Consider the following 18,793-nt stretch of genomic DNA (forward strand, 5'->3'; position numbering starts at 1 on the left):
CTGTCACTCTTTAAATTAATAATTTCCTTAAATGGAGTTTCCTTACGAGTTCTTAGAGATTATATATAAAACTGAATTACCCCTAGCTGGTTTGGCTCAGTGGATAGAGCTTTGGCCTGCAAACTGAAAGGTCCCAGGTTCGATGTGCCCAGGTTGTGGGCTCGATCCCCAGTGGGGGACTTGCAGGAGGCAGCCAACCCATGATTTTCTCTCATCATGGATGTTTCTATCTCACTCTCCCTCTTCCTTCCTCTCTGATATCAATAAAAATATATTTTTTAAAAAAACTGAATTAGATATTCTGTTACTATTTTTATGTTTTATTTATATATCACTTTCCTTAACTCCTTCCAAATTTCTCCTCAAATAATAGGGCTATTTTTGAAAATACTCAGAATATCCTGCGGGCTTTAATTTCATTAGGTCATTTCCAAACAGCAGTTTATTTATTATTTGTTTTTTACCCCTCTATTCAGAGAATACTGGCATTATTTTTTCTTTCAGACTGGGAAACAAGACCAGAAAATAACTTATCAGTCCCAGAGCCATCTCCAGAGGCAGTAGTAGAAAAACACAAAAGTGATGAGTCTTGGAGTTCTAACTCCTCAGAAGCATGGTTATCTAAAGAAAGTCTAGAGAGGCATCAGGCAAATGAACAGACATTGCCAAAGGAAATAAAAATAACTGAGAAAACAATACCACATTTGGAGAGAGACCATGTAAATCATGACTTTGAAAAAAGCATCAATATTAGTTCAAACCTAGTACCACAACAGGACGTATCTCCAAAAGAGACTGCTACTAAAACAAGCACCAAACAGAATTTAAAACCAGTTAAAAAAGAGAAATCTTGTAAGTGCAATGAGTGTGGGAAAGCTTTTAGTTATTGTTCGGCGCTTATTCGCCATCAGCGAACACATACTGGAGAAAAACCTTACAAGTGCAATGAATGCGAGAAAGCTTTTAGCAGGAGCGAAAACCTTATAAACCATCAAAGAATTCATACTGGAGATAAACCATATAAATGTGATCAATGTGGAAAAGGCTTCATTGAGGGACCATCTCTTACTCAACATCAAAGAATTCATACGGGAGAAAAACCCTATAAATGTGAGGAATGTGGGAAAGCCTTTAGTCAGAGGACCCATCTTGTTCAGCATCATAGAATTCATACCGGTGAGAAGCCATATACTTGTAATGAATGTGGAAAAGCCTTTAGCCAGAGAGGCCACTTTATGGAACATCAGAAAATTCATACAGGAGAAAAACCATTTAAATGTGCTGAGTGTGATAAGACCTTCACAAGGAGCACTCACCTTACTCAACATCAAAAAATCCATACTGGAGAGAAAACCTATAAGTGTAATGAATGTGGGAAGGCCTTCAATGGGCCCTCAACATTTATCCGTCATCATATGATTCACACTGGTGAAAAACCGTATGAATGCAATGAATGCGGAAAAGCCTTCAGTCAGCACTCAAACCTCACTCAACATCAGAAAACGCACACTGGGGAGAAACCTTATGATTGTGCTGAATGTGGAAAGTCCTTTAGTTACTGGTCATCCCTGGCTCAACATCTGAAAATTCATACTGGAGAAAAACCTTACAAATGCAATGAATGTGGGAAGGCCTTCAGTTACTGCTCATCCCTTACACAGCACCGCCGAATCCATACCAGAGAAAAGCCCTTTGAATGCAGTGAATGTGGGAAGGCTTTCAGTTACCTCTCAAACCTTAACCAGCATCAGAAGACTCATACCCAAGAGAAAGCTTACGAATGTAAGGAATGTGGGAAAGCCTTTATTCGGAGTTCGTCTCTTGCTAAACACGAAAGAATTCATACTGGTGAGAAACCCTATCAGTGTCATGAATGTGGGAAAACCTTTAGTTATGGCTCATCCCTTATTCAGCATAGGAAAATACATACTGGAGAAAGACCGTACAAGTGCAATGAATGTGGGAGAGCCTTCAACCAGAACATACACCTTACACAACATAAGAGGATTCACACGGGAGCAAAGCCTTATGAGTGTGGTGAGTGTGGCAAAGCCTTTCGACATTGTTCATCTCTTGCTCAGCATCAAAAAACGCACACAGAAGAAAAGCCCTACCAGTGTAATAAATGTGAAAAGGCGTTTAGCCAGAGCTCCCATCTGACTCAGCATGAAAGAATCCACACTGGAGAGAAGCCGTATAAGTGTAACGAATGTGACAAAGCCTTCAGCCGGAGCACTCACCTGACTGAGCATCAGAACACTCACACTGGGGAGAAGCCATACAACTGTAATGAATGCAGGAAAACTTTCAGCCAGAGCACTTACCTCATTCAGCATCAGAGGGTTCATTCGGGAGAGAAACCTTTTGGATGTAATGATTGTGGAAAAGCCTTCAGGTATCGTTCTGCTCTCAACAAACATCAGAGGCTGCACTCTGGCATATGACTGACTTTGTAAGTACCGAAGAACCAGGATGGATTGAGAAACTGCTTAACTTGTTTTAACTTTTTACTGTCACACTATGGAATGGAAAGTGCATTGGGCTCAAGTAATCAATTATGTTAAGCTACTTTGTAACATTAGAAAATTCCACTGCTTCAAGCCTCATTTTCCTCTGTGAAATGAGGGATTTGGAGAAGATGATTTCAAAGGTTGGTTGGAGGTTTATATTCAGTCTACTCATAATATATCTTGAATAGGATTACTATACAACAGGTTCTGCTGTGTTGCATCTAGAATATATTTGTGCATGTTTTGCTAAGAGAAAGCATTTACACTTCAGCAACTAGGGATCTATTGTGCTCCTGTTCTAATGCATTTAAATTGTTTGAGTAACTGGTTCCTATTTAATAAAAAGAATTATAAAATACCCTCATGTTAATAATTCAGTAGCATGTAATATCTTAGCACAAGTATTGAACTTTCCTATTGTTTTCTAGTATGTTTTAACATTCTAATTTATTACAACTCTAGAGATTCTCCTAGAGCTCAAACCAGCGTTACCTGATCCTAGTGGCATAGTGGAATTGCTTCAGGAACTATACACTATTGCTAAATCATGCCTGGTATACAGCTTCATAGTTTAAATTAAAAAGAAAAAAAAATCAAATGTTGGGCCACAGATTATATTAAAGTTCTTTTTAAGTCCTCAAAAGGTATGGACTTGGTGTCTTGATGGCCCACCAGCCCCTTAAATTATTTCATCCTCTGACTGCCTTTCCTTTCCATCTCCATTTCCTTTCACAGGGAAATTTTAAAAGACAACATGTGTTGGGAGAGTAAAGACAAAAGATGACCTTGATGGGATGGAAAAGTTAAATTAATCACCAGCTGCCCCTCTACCTCCCAAAACTGCATAAAAAGCCATCAACTAGGAATTGGGGCAAAGGACTATTCCTCAACAACTCCAAGCTCACGTTTACACTATATCAGACACCTGGAGTTCATAACTATAGTCCTTTTTCTATCTTTCATTGTTACAAAATTTTAATGCAAGATGCTCTGATTAGTTTACAAGAACAACTAATTCATACCAGGAAAGACAGAAAATCACTAGCAGAATTAAACACAAACCTTTGCATAAAAATGGGATTGGAAAATGAATATCGTGGTTAGCAAGCATAGCCAACAATGCACTTTCTTCATTAAAACCAAGTACTAACCTGAATTTAGATCTCCAAACTGCTGTATCAGAAAGCATTAATCATTGTTAAAGATCAAGAGTGCATAATCACGTGTCTTGTATCACAAACAGTTTCATTACAGAAGACATCAGCGCATCTGAAGCAGCCTCCTCCGGTGAAGGAAAAGCGCGCTCCTCCGCCACCCCACTGGGTTCAGACCTCCTCAAGAAGTCTGTCCATAGCCAGAATCCACACGTTAACAAGTTAGTGAACTAATATTTGAAAAGGAAAAGAAACACCGGCTTGTGGGGGGTGGGCAGGGCCCACTCACGGGGCAGATGCGCCCCAGGCGTTACTTCGGGGCGGAGCAGGCGGACCAGGAGAAGGGCGGGCAGCCCTGCACGTGGAGCCTCCCAGCCAGATGCGCGCCCTCCGGGCTCTTTGGGGCATCTGGCTTCACGGAGGCCCCCAAACCTCGCAAAGAATGGGGTTTGGGGGAGGCTGGTGGTTCGACCCCTCGACTCCTGGGAGCTACCTCCCGTGAAAAGGGCACACACAAGGCGGCCTTGGCTAGGGGGCCCGAGAAGGGCCAGACGCGCCCTCAGCATGCGGGGTCCGGCCTGGTGCGCAGCCTTCCCCACCCACCGTGGGAGTCTCTCTCCCTCTTGCAGGGCCTCGCCAAGCGCCTGGCCTTGCCTCCGGAGTCATCGTGGAGACATCAGGCAGCAGCAGCGGAGCCACAGTGAGATTTTCTTCTTAAAGCTGACAGACCACCCTCCCCATCTCTGATTCCTTCTGACCCCACCTAGTCACCTGAAATCATTATTATTAGGAGAGCATTACTTTTCTTTTTTAAAAATCACTTGTAAAAATTGATTTCTGAAAGGAAGTGAGAGAGAGAGAGAGAGAGAAGCATCAATGAGAGAGAATAGTGGATCAGCTGCCTCCTGCATGCCCCACACTGGGGATCGAGCCCATAACCCCCAGCATGTGCCCTGACGGAGAATCCAACTGTGACCTCTTGGTTCATAGGTCAATGTTCAACCCCTGAGCCAGTAGGCTGGCCATACTTTTCTTAAAAAATAGACATTCCCCTTTCAAATGCAATGTAGGCTCTTGCATCTCTACTGAGGAACCAGAGGGCAAACCACAACTCGTCCTGACCTTGATCTTCTAGCCCAGTGGTCGGCAAACTCATTAGTCAACAGAGTCAAATATCAACAGTACGATTGAAACTTCTTTTGAGAGCCAAATTTTTTAAACTTAAACTATATAGGTAGGTACATTGTTATTAACTTAATTAGGGTACTCCTAAGCTGGCCTTTGCTAAAAACTCAAGGGGCCAAAGAACCACATGTGGCTTGCGAGCCGCAGTTTGCCAATCACTGTTCTAGCCAATTCCTCTGGTGCCCACGTGGACATTTCAGCTTGCCTATCTGATTGTCTCCTGCAAGTCCTCCTGACTCATATTTTTACACCCAACAATTATCCTATATAATAAAAGGCTAATATGCAAATCCACCAGTCCGAGGAATGACTGGTCACTGTGACATGTACTGACCACCAGGGGGCAGACCAATGAAGAAGCTGGGCTCACAGCTGGTGACCTCAGTGGTGGTGGAGGGAGCCTCTCCTGCCTCCCCAGCAGCACTAAGGATGTCCAGCTGAGGCTCTGGGACTCAAGAGGGTGCAGGCCCGGCTGAGGGACCCCCAGAATGCACCACTGTGGTGGTGCTGTCTGTGTCCAGCTTTGCCAAGAACATGCATTTCAGCTGGAAATTGAGAACACCAGAATCCTACCACTGGGTTGACTGAGGAGTCAGAATTTCTAATCCTATCTAATAAAGAGGGAATATGCTAATTGACCCTCACAACGTTGCAAAGATGGCGATGCCCACAGCCAATAAGGAGGAATATGCTAATTGACTGTCCTCAGCCCTGCAGCCACCCAGGGCCGGCCCGTAGCACAGGCAAGCCTCGGATGGCAGCTGTCCAGCCACCCAGGGCCGCCCGAGGCTCAGGTAACCAGGGCTGGCTGGGGCTTTTGCAGCTGGCAGTGGCAGCAGCAGATGTGTGATGGGGCGTTGCCTTCCCCTGGTGTCCGGGTCGCCTCCCACCCCTGAGGGCTCCCAGACTGAGAGGGGGCAGGACACCCCCACCAGTGCATGAGTTTTCATGTACCAGGCCTCTAGTTTATTTAGAATCTTGCACTAAAATCCAGCTGCATAGTTTATGGGAACTTGTTTTCCTGCCAGGTTGGCTGGCCTCTATTCTTGTAGCCCAGATCCTATGCTAATATATCACTAGAGCACTTCTCTATAACAGCAGTACCACCTCCTAGGGAGAGTTTTGGGAATTTGTGAGAGTTTTCTGGTTGTCATGCTGATTGAGGGCCAGGGATGGTGGACATTCCTGCAAAACAAAGAATGTCCCTTATTGGGCCAGACTTTCGAAAAAAGCTGTTACCTGACACTACTTGACATGTAAGTACAAGGTATTCTGCACAGCTTTGCTATATATTGGAAAATCCAGGAAACATACTTCTTTTTCTTTGAATGTCCTCCGGGGAGTGAAGGAGGCGCCTCCACACGCAGTCAGTCCTCCAGGGACAAGGGAGGAGCTGCCCTTCCCCATGTCTCTCCTGTGGTCCTCCAGTCACCCATGAACTGACTAGGAGAAAGAATTTTCAGCCTGAAGTAAAGGCCTTGGTGAGTCTGGGAGAGGCATCCGGGGAGACGGGGCCAGGACGGAGGGGGTCCTGCTCCCCGGCCAGATACTGCACCAAATTAAAAGGGGCGTCAGAGTCCGGTGCACCTGGAACCCCCGAGGTGCCCTCACTCTGCGGGGTCCAGCTGCAAGCCGATGGGTGTCATTTACAGAATCAATCCACTTCAAGTTCACGCACATGTTTCTGAAGAAGAAAATGGAATGAATCCATACAATCCATTTTAAGAAACAAAGTAAACTGATTTACAAAACTGGCTACAAACAAAAGGAAAAAAATAAAAACTGGCTACAAAAATATGCTGAATGAAGACTAGATTGTCTACAATCATTTACTATAAAAACAATAAAATACTCTTTTCTAAATCCTCCTTAAAATCAGAAAATAGATATTTTAAAGGGGAAAATAGGCGAACAACTTGGATACAATTATTGTAGAGAAACCAAATAACCGATTTTTATGCAAATACATAAGGTCTCATTGAATTTGAGGCTCAATTGCTCACTAAGCCAGGATCAACTAGGTGACTAACATTCTCGAAGTTTTAAAGCCAAATAACTTTTAAAGATGACGAAAGAAGTTCCTTCTAATAATACAATTGGCACGCATTGAATCCGACTCTTTCAAGGAAGGTCGTTGGGGAATGAGTTCCCTTTGAAACCCACTCAGTCCCAAAGCAGGTGTGGCCGCCTCCCGCGTCTTTGCTCCCAGCCAGGCGCTCGGGCTGCTGCGCCCGGCGGGGCCGCGCATGGCGAAGGGCGAGGTGACCGAGCTCCGGACCGGCCGGCGGTGCCTTCGGGGACTCAGGCTCTGGGTGGGGAGAGGAGGCCCCATCTGACTCAGAGGACCAGCCAGGAGCACTGGACCGATGGGCTGTGCCTCCTTTCCTCCGCACTGGCCTTCCTGCAACCAGCAGGTGCCAGTCCTCTGCCTGGAGGACAAGCTCCCGGCCTCACCCTGGGTCGCCTCCCAGCGGCTGCATCCCGGCCGACCTCCCACGGCGCGCCCTCTGAGTCGGGCAGGGCCTCCGGCGGCCTCCTCTCCCCACGGAGCCCCGGAAGGCACCGCCGGTCACGAGCTCAGCCACGTCGCCATCTCGCCACGTGCGGCCCCACCTGGCGCACCGCGCCACGCCCGTCATCCTGCTGCGCGGTGTCCAGTCCTGGTCTCCCGGCTCCGACTCAGGGACCCGCGCGGGATCGCGAGCCCGTCTGCCGTCAGCGCCTGGGGACCCGGCGCCTTGTACTCCAGACCCCACCCCACCCCCCATGCACGGGCCCAGCCCTTCACTCCTCGCTCCCCCTTGGAATCCTCCTCTCCTTGTCCTAGCACATAGCTCAGGCCCCCAAACCGCAGAGCCTGCGGGGCTGCCGCGGCCCCGCGCGCCCCGGTTCCCGCTGACGCTGATCGACTGGCGCGGGGCCCGCGGTTGCGGGGCGCCCCAACACCCTCGCATTTTCCTCGCGCCGGGATCCCAACCGTCACCGAACCCTGCGCGCCGGGACGAGTCGGCGGATGTCGGAAAGCTCTGAGGCCGACGCCGTCCTCAAAGTCGCCGAGTCGCCTCGCTCTCCGCATGGGCGGTTACCTGGGCAAACAGGGGCCCCCGCCACCCCCGGCCGAGGCGGGTGCAGACCTGCCCCAGAGGCCCGTGACCCGCCAGCCTTCCCAGGCCCTTCACCAGGTCCACCGGGTTCAGCACGTCCATCGCGCCCACCCTGCGCCGCGGCTCCGACCGGGGAGGAGGCCACGGGACTGGGACCCCGCCAACCCCGCCTCGTGGGTCGCGAACGAGGCCTGGAGGCGCTTCCCCATGCGGCGCCCCCAGAATTCCATCGTGGGGCCGCTCCCCTCGGACTGGTGGGAAAGCTACCTGAAGCGGACCATTTGGTCTCTCCGGCACCCCAGGGCTGTGTGGAGCCCCGTGACCATCAAGATCACTCCTCTGGCTCAGCGAGGGCTCCCCGCCAGGCCGCCGGCGCAGACCATCCGCCCAGCAGGGGCTTCAGCCTCGGAGAAGCCCCCAGACCCTCATGCAAAGGAGACCGTGCTCCGGGTCCTCAGAGAGTCCAAGCAAGTGAGGCTGCGGCTGGAGGAGCCGCCGTCCCAGGCCCCTGAGAGGCCGGACAGCAAGAGGGGGAGCCCCGAGGCCAGAGCATCTGCGTTTAAGCCTCTGGGGAAGAGTGGGAACCTCGCTTCCTTCGTGCCCAGCCTTGGGCCTCTGAGCTTGGGCCTCAGCTTGAACAGGAGGCCCAGTTCCTGCTCCCTGAGCTCCTTGGCCAGCTCACACCCAGCGGGCCCCCTCGGCTCCAAAAGAAACGCGATCACAAGCTCCTACAGCTCCGCCAGAGGCCTCTCCGAGCCTTGGAAGAGACACGCGCCCCTCCAGATGCCCAAGTGGCCGGTGAAAAGGAAAAGCGGTCCTCAGCGGCACTCGCCAGGCCCACTGGCCTCGAAGGAGCCCCCGGCATCGTCCGGCAGCCCCGGGCCGCGAAGTGAGGAGACTCCACGGCTGCGCGCTGGCCTTGCTCCTCCGCTGTCCCTGAGTCCACCCCCGCAGCTTGGTTATGCAGTCCCCGCTGAGGACCTGGCCTCGGGGACAGAAGCTGGGCTTCCGTGGAGCAACAAAACCAAGAAGGATGCAACGGATGCCACCGCAGACCCTGCACCTGACGCTCAGTCTACGGCTCTGCCTTCCCTGTCCCGCACCCGGTCTCCTGCAGGCACCGCTCCAGCCGAGGGCACAGATCCTCAGGTGGCATCTCCAGGTCCACGGGCCTCCCCAATGTCTGCGGGAGAGGGAACCAGTGTGGTCCACTCGCCTCTGGAGACGCCCAGCCTGCTGGCCCCACCCAGGTGCTCCCGGCCAGAACCCCGTCCAGGCCCCTCTGCAGGCTCAGAGCCCACAGCTGCTGTCAGCCTTCTGACCCCTGTTCCTCCCACCTCATCTGTCACTGACACCACACGGCCACCTTCAACCTGTCAGGCTGACACGTCTCCCAGGCCCCCAGGCCCACCTGCCATCACCCCCACAGCACCCTCAACAGAAAGGACTGTGTTTGGTGTGGTGAGGGGACCAGCTCACCATCTTTCTGCCTCTGCAGTGCCTGCTGCCGTGTCTGCGGACCCCACATCAAAGCCCAGTTGGAGGCCCCCCCCTAACAATGAGGCCGGAGTCTCCTTACCTTCCAGAATCTCAGCCACAACGGCAGCCCGAACCCCTCCAGGCCTCTCAACGCCCACCTTCAAGCCCGTCTTTGGCAGCATCAAACCACTTAAAACGAGGCCTTTCTCCTTCAAGCAGACCTCTCCTCCAGGTTCTCCTGCTGCTACCCACCTCTTCCACAACCTGGGCAAGACCAGCTCTATAGCCACCTCCACCACCCCAGTCAGCACACCCACAGACTCCTCTTTCAAGCCACCTCGGGATTTTGGTGGAGCAGGTGTTACCAGGACCGTAGGCAACACTTCCTCTGACGCTTCCGCTTCTCACACTCTCCCCCTTGGGGCTTCCCATGCCTTCAGGGCCAACTTCTCAAACCCAGTCACGGGCTTCATTTTCCCAGCTCCCCAGCTTTCTACCATTCCCATGGTAAATGCAGTCAGCATCTTCAGCCAGGTCCTTCCCAGCACTGCCCAGATATCCCCTAGGAAAAGCACTGCCCATTTTAAGGGCAAGGGCAGCCCTCTGTCGGCCTCAGCCCTCGTAACCCCAAGCCAGCCCACATTGTCATCGGGCATCTGCAACCCAACCTCAGCACTCACAGTTTCTTTGGGTTCAAGCTCAAAGCCACTTTTCCCACTATCCCTGGGAGTCATGCCCCAGCCTGCGTTTGGGGCTTCAGGTGGGCAAAGGCAAGGGGCCCACCAACCAGCCCTTAGCCCAAGCTTCAAGAGCTCTTCTGTTTTAGGAAACTCAGCAGTGGTATCCCCAACCCCAACCCCAACTCCAGCTCAGCCAGCCTTCAGCAGCCCCACACGGTCAGCATTCGGGGTGTGGACACCCTCTGCCTCCACCTTCCACGTCCCTGCCAGCATCCAGACCGGTGCAGGCAGCACCCCAGCAGGTTTTCGCTTTGGTCCAGCTAGTGCCACTGGTTTTGGGGTTGTCTCCCAGACCCGCCAGCTTGGGGCTCAGACCTCAGTGTTTGGCAGCACAGCCCCACGACCTTTTGCCTTTGGGGGGTTAGTGACCCCTATGGACTGTGGGGAGTCTGGGGACAGCATGACTGTCCCAGACATGAGCTCCAACTCTGGAGTGTTCTCCATCGGAGCAATGCCCAGTGGCGTCACAAATACCGTCACACCCTTTGGAAAAGGCTGGAGTCAGAACACCCAGGGCATGACCCCCCAGAACACCCCTTTTGCCTTAGGGAGGTCCAGTATTTCTACAAGAAAGATTATGTTTGGAGGCCCTCCCATGGCCCCCTTTGCTCACAGCCTCCCTGTCCCCAGACCAGTTAAGACGGGCAGTAGCTTTGGCTTAGGGATTCCCTCTCCGCCTGCCCAGGGCTCCCTTGGGAGAGGGTCTTTCAGATCAGCAGTCCCTTCATTTTCCATTGGTGCCAAACCAAAAAACCCAAAGAATCGGGAGCCAGGGCATTCCCGAAGGCATCATGCCCACAAGAAATAGCTTGTGTCCCTCACCCTCACCCTGACTCGGACCTCTGTGTTGTTGGGAAGAGCCTCCATATCCTCTAATTTTCTAACGGGAAAAATACCCAGATTTAAGGCTAGAGCTTTATGTTCACCTGTGGGTCCTCATCTATATCCTAGAAGGTGGAGCATCAGGATGTCTAGTGGTGACAGCAGAAAGAAACTGGGTGGGACCTCTGGACTCTTGCCCTCCTTCCCCCTGCCCATTCCTCTCTGTATCACCTGCTTTTCCCCTGGGAACCAACATGCCAGGAAGGTAGCGGGCACAGCCCCACCCTCTTGCATCTTTGGGAGTAGGAATGGATTTAAAGTCTTAGTTTTTATTTGCCTCTAAGAAGTGGGTCCCTTTCTCTGGTCCCTGGGGACGCTGAGTCCTCATTCTTGGAAGAAGAGCCCACTCCTCATTCCAGAAAAGGGAAGCTCTTGACCAGTGACCCTCCAGCCGTGGAGCAGGCAGGTGGGCCTTGCCTCTTTGTCCACCATTCTCCAGTCTATACACAAAGACCCTTCTTCACGGTGTCTAATAGGACTGCTATGTGTGCTTTCAGCTGAGTTTGGAGGACAAATGACCAGACCTACCTGTGGAACCTAAGTCTGGGGCCTACCTCACTGGAAGAGTCGAATCGCACCACATTGTGTCTACAAATGCCAATTTTCAAGTGTTTTTGGCTTTAAGGGATGACTTGTCAGGAAGAACTAGGGCCAGGCAGGGACAGGCAGGGTGGTGCAACCATTCTTCCCTCTACAACATCGGCCATGTTGCCTCCAGTAGGAGCAAGAAATGCAGTTAGGGAACCAAAGCTTACATCTCATTTTCCTTTTAATTTGTACCTCAAACCACTCCTCCATGTTCTTGTCTCCGGGGGTGGGGGAGGGGAGTCTGGGGAGGACAGGAAGTCTCTTGGGCCTGAGAACAAAGGAAGAAAACAAAAGAGAGCAGATATTGGACTGGGCTCTGCTCTGTAACCAATGAGAGGCCTATGAATGAGCTGTGACATGTTCCTTAGCACTGCTTATCATCCCAAAGAAAAAAAAGAGACAAGAATGACTGATTCCCTGTAGACATCTCTCTGCTGTTTTGTTTTATGGATACCTTGAAAGAGGCCTCATTGGAAAAATAAGCCATTTTAAATTGGTTGATAAAATAAAAATTGTCTAAGTAAGTCAATGATGTAGAAATGACTGTGAAACTCATGTCAATTTGGAGGCAGAAAGATGTTAAGAAGCTTGCCCGCGCCCGCCTGTTAGTAGAGGGGAGATACAGGATTTAAGCCCAAAAGGTTCCAAGGTCTAGACTTCTCCTCCCTCATATAGCAAATCACCAAGGTTAGAACTCGAACCCAGCTCAGTATCCATGCTGGTTGCTTCAGCAAAGTAAATGGGTGATACTGTATAGAACTTATTCACATAATCATAAACACATACTCACTCCCTGTTACATTTATCATAGTCTGTGAGAAGAAAGCAATAGGTTAAGCCAGATCCTCCAGAGATGAGATCAAACAAGGGCATGACTGTGGGAACCCCTTTCACGTCCCGTGTGATTCAGGGTTCCAGTTCAGGGTTCAGGTTCTGGAGAAGGCCGCACACAAATGAAAAGAGGCTAAAAAGCATTAATTTGGGAAATGGGGGCCAGGCGGTAGTCCAACTCTAGTGGGAGGACTACTACTCACTCTGGCTTTTCCATCCCTTTTATTAAGATTAAAGTTATAGGATACACCCATATGCCCTAGGCAGGAAACCCCAATAGAAGCCAATCAGTGAATTTAGGACTAACAGGTGGGGGCTGTTTCAACTACCAATATCTAGTAATTAGCTCTGACCCTTTAGAGCAATTAAGGTTGACCAGCCCTCCGGATTCCCTGTCCACAGCTCTCTCTTATTAAAACAATGATCGGCTTCTAGCACATGACCATGGGAGGTGGTGATGGGGACCATATTGAGAGTCTGCTTGTCCTGCTGGTTTTTGACCAGCTCATCTCCACCTGTGACACTTGTGTGTCATGTCCTATGGTGTCACATGATGAAAAATGAAAATAGAAAAAACTAAGCTTGGGTGGATGGGCATTGACCCTTCCAGAGAAGGCACCCAGAAAGGATTTGTTAAAATAATTTTATTTTACATGTATATGTATATATTACATATACATATTTTAATATATTACTTTTTGTTTAATCTTATACTCATGCACTTGTTTCCATGACAACAAATACTCTTCGCAAATATAATTCTGAAAATTCCATGTATTTTATTGAATGGAGGACACTTAGGGAGGACACATATGCTTCATGCCTATTTTGTGTCAATGATAGTGAATGCATTAGGCTCATATATATTTGTTACTTTAAACCAATTATACTTTATTTGTACATTCCAAATATTTTTCTTAATAATGCTGGATACATATTTAATACATATCTGTATTAAAATATTTATCTACATATTTCCCAAGGATTGAAGCTTAGAAGTGGAACCATTGGGTAAATATGGATAAACACCTTCAGACTCTTGTTATATGTTTATTTCCAAATTTTTTGTCCTTGTGTTTCTTCCCAGGGTTGTTATGAGGAGCAAATGCAATGTCCTTGACCAATGAAAGATCTTCTTCTGTCTGGGAAGCTCATCTTCTGCACATTTTCGTCTGACTTGTTTTTCTTTTTCTTATTGAGTTATGGAAGGTTTTTTTGTTTGTTTGTTTTTTTCTCACTGTGAGGCCTTTGTATTGCAATATTTTCTCCCACTTAGAAACTTGTATTTCACCCAAATAATGCTGTCTTTGGATGATCACAGTGTTTAGTTGTTGTTTTGTTTTGTTTTGTTTTGTTTTGGTGTGTGTGTGTGTTTTAAACTTTCTGCTGAAGAATAATATAGTCAGAGCCTGAACATCGGGGTATGGCTCACTGAATTTTCTCATACAGAACACCATCAATGTAACCAGCATCCAAGAAACAAAATACTATGAATACACCATAATCCCTTTTGTACAAAGATACTTATATTAACCAACATGTACTTTCAGATTTTTTCAGATACCCCTTTATTCTTTCAGTCGGTCACCCCACGAGGGTCTGTGAGGAGGGGGCACACAGTTCTGGGCACCTTTGCTGATGAGGAAAAAGTGAGGGGGGCGGGAATAGAGAGACTACACTCAAGCTAACAAAAAGACTTAAATCAGAAAGGGCTGCAACATGAAGATCATTTTCATCTACTTTTAACTAACCTGAGGCCTTGAACTTCCTAGCTTTTCAGCTGTGCGTCAATGCCCAGACGGACATACATCCTGTGGACAACCCTCTTAAGCGGGGCGGTGGTTTGACACGCGCTGGCACCGGGGACAGTGGAGGCGCTGCCTGCCCTATGGCCCCCAGAGAGGGATGTCACGGCGGGATGGTGGAGTAGGGGGTGCCAGGCGGGGGTGCAGGGCTGCGAGGCTGGGGGCACGAGCTCCGCAGGCCACCCTGAGGGACCCCACCCGTGCATGAATTCATGCACCCGGCCTCTAGTTTTACTATAAAAACGCTCAACATTTCTTTTTCTTCAAAACACTCTGAGTATCGCTTGGTAGTATTTCCAGAATTGCAGTTCGCTTAAGACCCTTGAATAAAACGTTATAATTTCATTCTAACGAAGCCCCTGGTTTGTTCACGCTCGGGGGAGACGAGGGGAGGTCGGAGCAGCGTCTGTGAATCGACTTTCTCTGATTCTTGAACCAGAAAAGCGTGTATAAACTCGGACCCGCAGGTCCCCTGACCGCTGACCATCGCTGCTGGTCAACCTACTCGTATCTCCGAACGTGGGCTCCATCCCTATGTGGTCTGGTCTGCGAACAGTTTTCTCCGCTGCAGTGACAGCCGACTCTCTCGGGCCCATTGTCCAGGGTAAATCCTTTTCTAACATCCCATCCCCACTCTTCGTCTAGAGTCTAGACTACCAACAAACTTCCTCTCGCTCTGCTCGCCTGCCGCCTTCCCTTCCCTCTCCTCCATTCACGGGTTTTCTCTAGAGATTTCCAGTTCCAGCAAGCTTGGATGCTTTCTGCGCGTATTTTCTTTTGAGATCCCGCCCCCCCCCCCCGTCCCCCAGGTCCCCGCCCTCCCGCCCCCCGTCCCCAGTCCCCTTACCCTCACCCCCAAGAAAGAAATTGCGCCCAGCAAGCGTAAAGTTGTCTTTTGGCTTGGTGACTGCAGACACCGAGCTCAGAAAGTGTGAGGTGTGAGTATAAGAGATAAACCTGGGTGCTGGGATTTGTACGAATAAGAGAGTGGGTTGCAGAGAGGAAGTGGAGGTCAAATGAGGACCAAAAACAAGATAAGGTCCCACCGAGATTTGAACTCGGATCGCTGGATTCAGAGTCCAGAGTGCTAACCATTACACCATGGGGCCCACATACTTAGCAGCTTTCCTAAACTCTTTGGTGACATAATCCTTTCTCCCAAGCCCCTTGACCTAGGTATAAAGGTAAGTCTGTCTGCCTTTCCTTCTCTAGGATTAAGTGGTGGGCGATTACTTGTCACGTGCCGGCCAACTCTTTTTTACATCGGAATCTGCAAAAAAAACGCGTAGGGAGAGGACGCGTCCGAAACCTGGCCATCTTTCACGGTGCTTCCTCCCAGGGCCACGTGGGCTTTTAGTAAAATCTGAGTCTTCAGAGACATGGAAGGAACAACCTTTTAAGAACTTCTCCTTACCTCGTATCTCTTGTTGACTTTAAAAAGTAGATTAGTTGGTACTTTGGAAAGACCATTTAAAATCGAATAAACTTTTTAAAAAGTTGCCAACTATCGTTTCCACTTTTCTTTTTCCATGGGGGAGAGCTCCCACTTTTGAGTCCTCTGCCCCCGCGAACCACTGCTCCCGGAGGAAACACTGTCGGGGAACGTGTCGAATTTATGCGCACTGAATTGGGTCATGAGTGGATTAAAGGATAGCAAGAGCGATGGATTGGAACTTTGAGAACGTGGCACCGTATAGGTTAGTCTATGTTTTTTATCGGTTCAGAATCGAGTTTCTCTAAACATAAACACACCTGTGGCCTTTATGGGAACCAAACCCACATTCTCTCTCATCACTGATATTGCTATCGCTCCCTCTCCCTTTCTGAAAGCAATAAAAATCTATTTTAAAAAGATTTATTGTGTGTACTAGGCAATATGTACTAGGGTTTCACTGACAAACAAAACTGGGCACTACATCTCTTGGAAATTATATTCTAGTGAGAGCGACAGAGGAATTGAGTCATCGTGCAAATTAACACAAAATTTGCAATGAGAAGAGTATATAGTGCTAAGAGAAATATGAAGATTTATCTAGAAAGTTTTGGGAAGTTCTTTCTAAAAAAGTGAAGATTGAAAAGACGCTAATCAGTATAGAAGAGTATTTAAGGAAGGACAACGACATGTGCACAAATCCATGGTAAATTAGAGAGATTGTAAACAGGACAGTGTGTTGGAGAGAAAGGGGCCGTGAAATGTGAAAATGAGGCTGCAGACAGGACAGTGGTCTTGGAGAGGATTTCAGGCCATAATCTTAGGGTGACATAATAAATAAGCACAAAAACATGTAGGTAATTGATAGTCAGCTCTTTCATTAAACACACACACAACAGTGTCTGCCTCTTATCCCTTTGTCCTCTCAAAGTACACACAATTTGAGACTTGGTCTGACCTAATCTCAGTATAGAAGCGCTACGTTTCTCCCAAACGATTTGAGAAAACGCGTGGGAATTCGGATTATGTGAATCCCCTTTGGCGGTCTCGCTGGCAGCCGGGAGACCTGGCCTCCCCAACTGGAACCGGGTTCCCTGCCCCCCGCGGTGCTGTGCTGGGCAAACGCAGGCGCACCAGCAGTCGGATGGTGAAGTATTTCCCCGAGGGGGTATAGAGCCCGCTTTCCAGCCTGCATTCAATCAGCTAGAAACAATGTGTTCCGTATCTCAGGCTTTTATAAAAATAAAAATAATATATGTGAACTAAACACACACATCACCAACTCCATGTACCGTGAAACGATTGATTTCCTCCCCTGCTTTCTCACTTCCCATAAAACCCTCACTCGACCCGGCAAATCCAGGGCGCGCTGTCCATGGTCCTGACTCCTGGAAGCGTGGGGCTCCCTCCTGGCAACCCAGGGGTCGTCACCTGCTGGGCGCGCACCTGCAACCGAGTCAGATACCAGTCCCTGGAAATGTCCGAGCGGAACCGCTGGCTGTCACCACACCCTACCTGCGAGGCCTAAACGCCGGGTCCCTGCGTGTCTGTCTCGCAGACTTACCTCAATCACACACCCAAGTAAACACACCCTCACCTTGTGGCAATCCCAGCCGGGACTGGTCTGTGCGAAATGGAACTGAAAGTTGAACCTATTGACGCCGAGCTTTTCGGTGCCCAGCTGACTTCTGGCCCTAGTGGCCGCAGCACCTGGAAGTCTGGGCCAGGCGACCGGTCAGGCTCAGGGAAGTCCCGGTGTGAAGACGAAGATTGGGCTCAGGTCCTCCCAGATCTGGAGACGCGGGTGGGACTCAAGTACTTGCACCCGGAAGCCCTGATTTGGAGTTGAGGGTTGGGCTCTGGTCCCCGCACCTGGAATGCCTCTGCCTGGTGACGAAGGTCGTCCTTAGGTCTTCCTTTCTTTCCTTTTTTCTTTATCTCCTATCTGTCGAACCTATTCATCATCAACTGTATCTAGGATCTATCCATCTGTTATCTATCATCCACTATCTATCGTCCATCTACTCATCTATTATTTATCTATCAATCATCTGCCATCTATCCACATACCATAAAAGGTCTTGGATCCAGATGACAAAGAATTGCTAAAGTGCAATGCTAAGAGGGAAGGATCTAATTCTTAAATATAATTTGGTGGAGTTGGAGTTGTTATTCTTAGAAATTCTCTGCATAAATTCCCAGGTTGACAGCATGAATGAGGACGTGGGTCTCAGTGGTGCTCCTCTCAGGAGGACTTTTTGGAAACCTCAAAGGCATTTAGAGGAGAAATGCAAATACAAAAGACCTTAAGCAAGGGTTGTTTCCACCCAGGACCTTCCGCGTGTCAGGCGAATGTGATAACCACTACACTATGGAAACACCATGCTGAATGCTTGCTTTACAAGGTATATCGGAGTCACATACTTATTTTCTGGGTGTCCCCAAAACTAATACTTTTGAATGATTTTTTCTTTTAGTACATTTTCATTCACAGTGCATTTTTTCCTCACATTATTTGTTAAAATAAAAATATGGAAATTCTATGACTCATAATCAAATGTACCTCAAAACCTGAGTTCAAAATTCTCCAAAACTAGGCAGGGTGACATCCTCACCTTTTGGACTTTTAGAGGGTTTTGTTTTATTTGCTTGTAACTCAGTTGGGTGTAAAGTAGTACTGTGGTTTTAATTCACATTTCTCTAATGACTAAATAGGTTGGCATCTTTTTCATGTGCTTATTGACCATACATGTATTTTTTCTTTGTTTTTATACAGGTATTTTTAAAATTGAAGTGCTTATTCAAGTGCTTTGCGCATTTGTCATTCACTCATCTTTTTATTATTGGTTTCTGGGATTTCTTTAAATAATCTGGACCCAAGTCCTTTGTCAGATATATGTATTATGCATGTTTTCACTCACTCTTTCACTTGTCTTTCCATTTCTTAAAGATGCCTTTTAATGAGCAGAGCAAGAAGCAGGCAGGGCAGGGCCTGAGGGCCAGACAGAGATGTGCAGAGGTGCCCACCTGGCAGCAGAGCAGAACGTGAGCCAGACTCCGATTAGTGGGGGGAGGGCACCAGC

The 18,793-nt window shown here is 48.7% G+C and overlaps 2 protein-coding genes and 1 non-coding gene across 11 annotated transcripts in view; 2 read left to right on the forward strand and 1 right to left on the reverse strand.

Annotated features, from left to right (window-relative positions):
- Positions 1 to 3,830, forward strand: part of ZNF184 (zinc finger protein 184) — a 31,603-nt gene extending 27,773 nt beyond the window's left edge. For 6 of the 9 annotated variants that reach the window (XM_054711896.1, XM_054711897.1, XM_054711898.1 and 3 more), the window contains one exon: positions 505 to 3,141. In XM_054711896.1, coding sequence (XP_054567871.1) covers positions 505 to 2,444 — 1,940 coding nt within the window. In that variant the 3' untranslated portion in view covers positions 2,445 to 3,141. Of the gene's footprint in view, positions 1 to 504; positions 3,142 to 3,245; positions 3,450 to 3,753 lie in introns of those variants that run through there. The other 3 variants (XM_054711895.1, XM_054711894.1, XM_054711893.1) reach the window with 3 other exon arrangements.
- Positions 3,831 to 7,923: 4,093 nt separating this feature from the next.
- On the forward strand, positions 7,924 to 12,167 carry POM121L2 (POM121 transmembrane nucleoporin like 2). Its single transcript, XM_028138243.2, has one exon. It carries the CDS (start codon positions 7,924 to 7,926, stop codon positions 10,978 to 10,980), a length of 3,057 nt encoding a protein of 1,018 aa, XP_027994044.2. The 3' UTR covers positions 10,981 to 12,167.
- A 3,148-nt stretch (positions 12,168 to 15,315) lies between these two features.
- On the reverse strand, positions 15,316 to 15,387 carry TRNAQ-CUG (transfer RNA glutamine (anticodon CUG)). The gene has a single exon. It is a non-coding gene; the product is annotated as a tRNA-Gln (tRNA).
- Positions 15,388 to 18,793: the final 3,406 nt, after the last annotated feature.

This window comes from Eptesicus fuscus, chromosome 22 (assembly GCF_027574615.1).
Source record: "Eptesicus fuscus isolate TK198812 chromosome 22, DD_ASM_mEF_20220401, whole genome shotgun sequence".
NCBI classification, from domain to species: Eukaryota; Metazoa; Chordata; class Mammalia; order Chiroptera; family Vespertilionidae; genus Eptesicus; species Eptesicus fuscus.

What these genes read in the sequence shown, in the direction of transcription:
- POM121L2 (XM_028138243.2), top strand. Translation starts at nt 7,924, where the DNA reads ATGGGCGGTTACCTGGGCAAACAGGGGCCCCCGCCACCCCCGGCCGAG.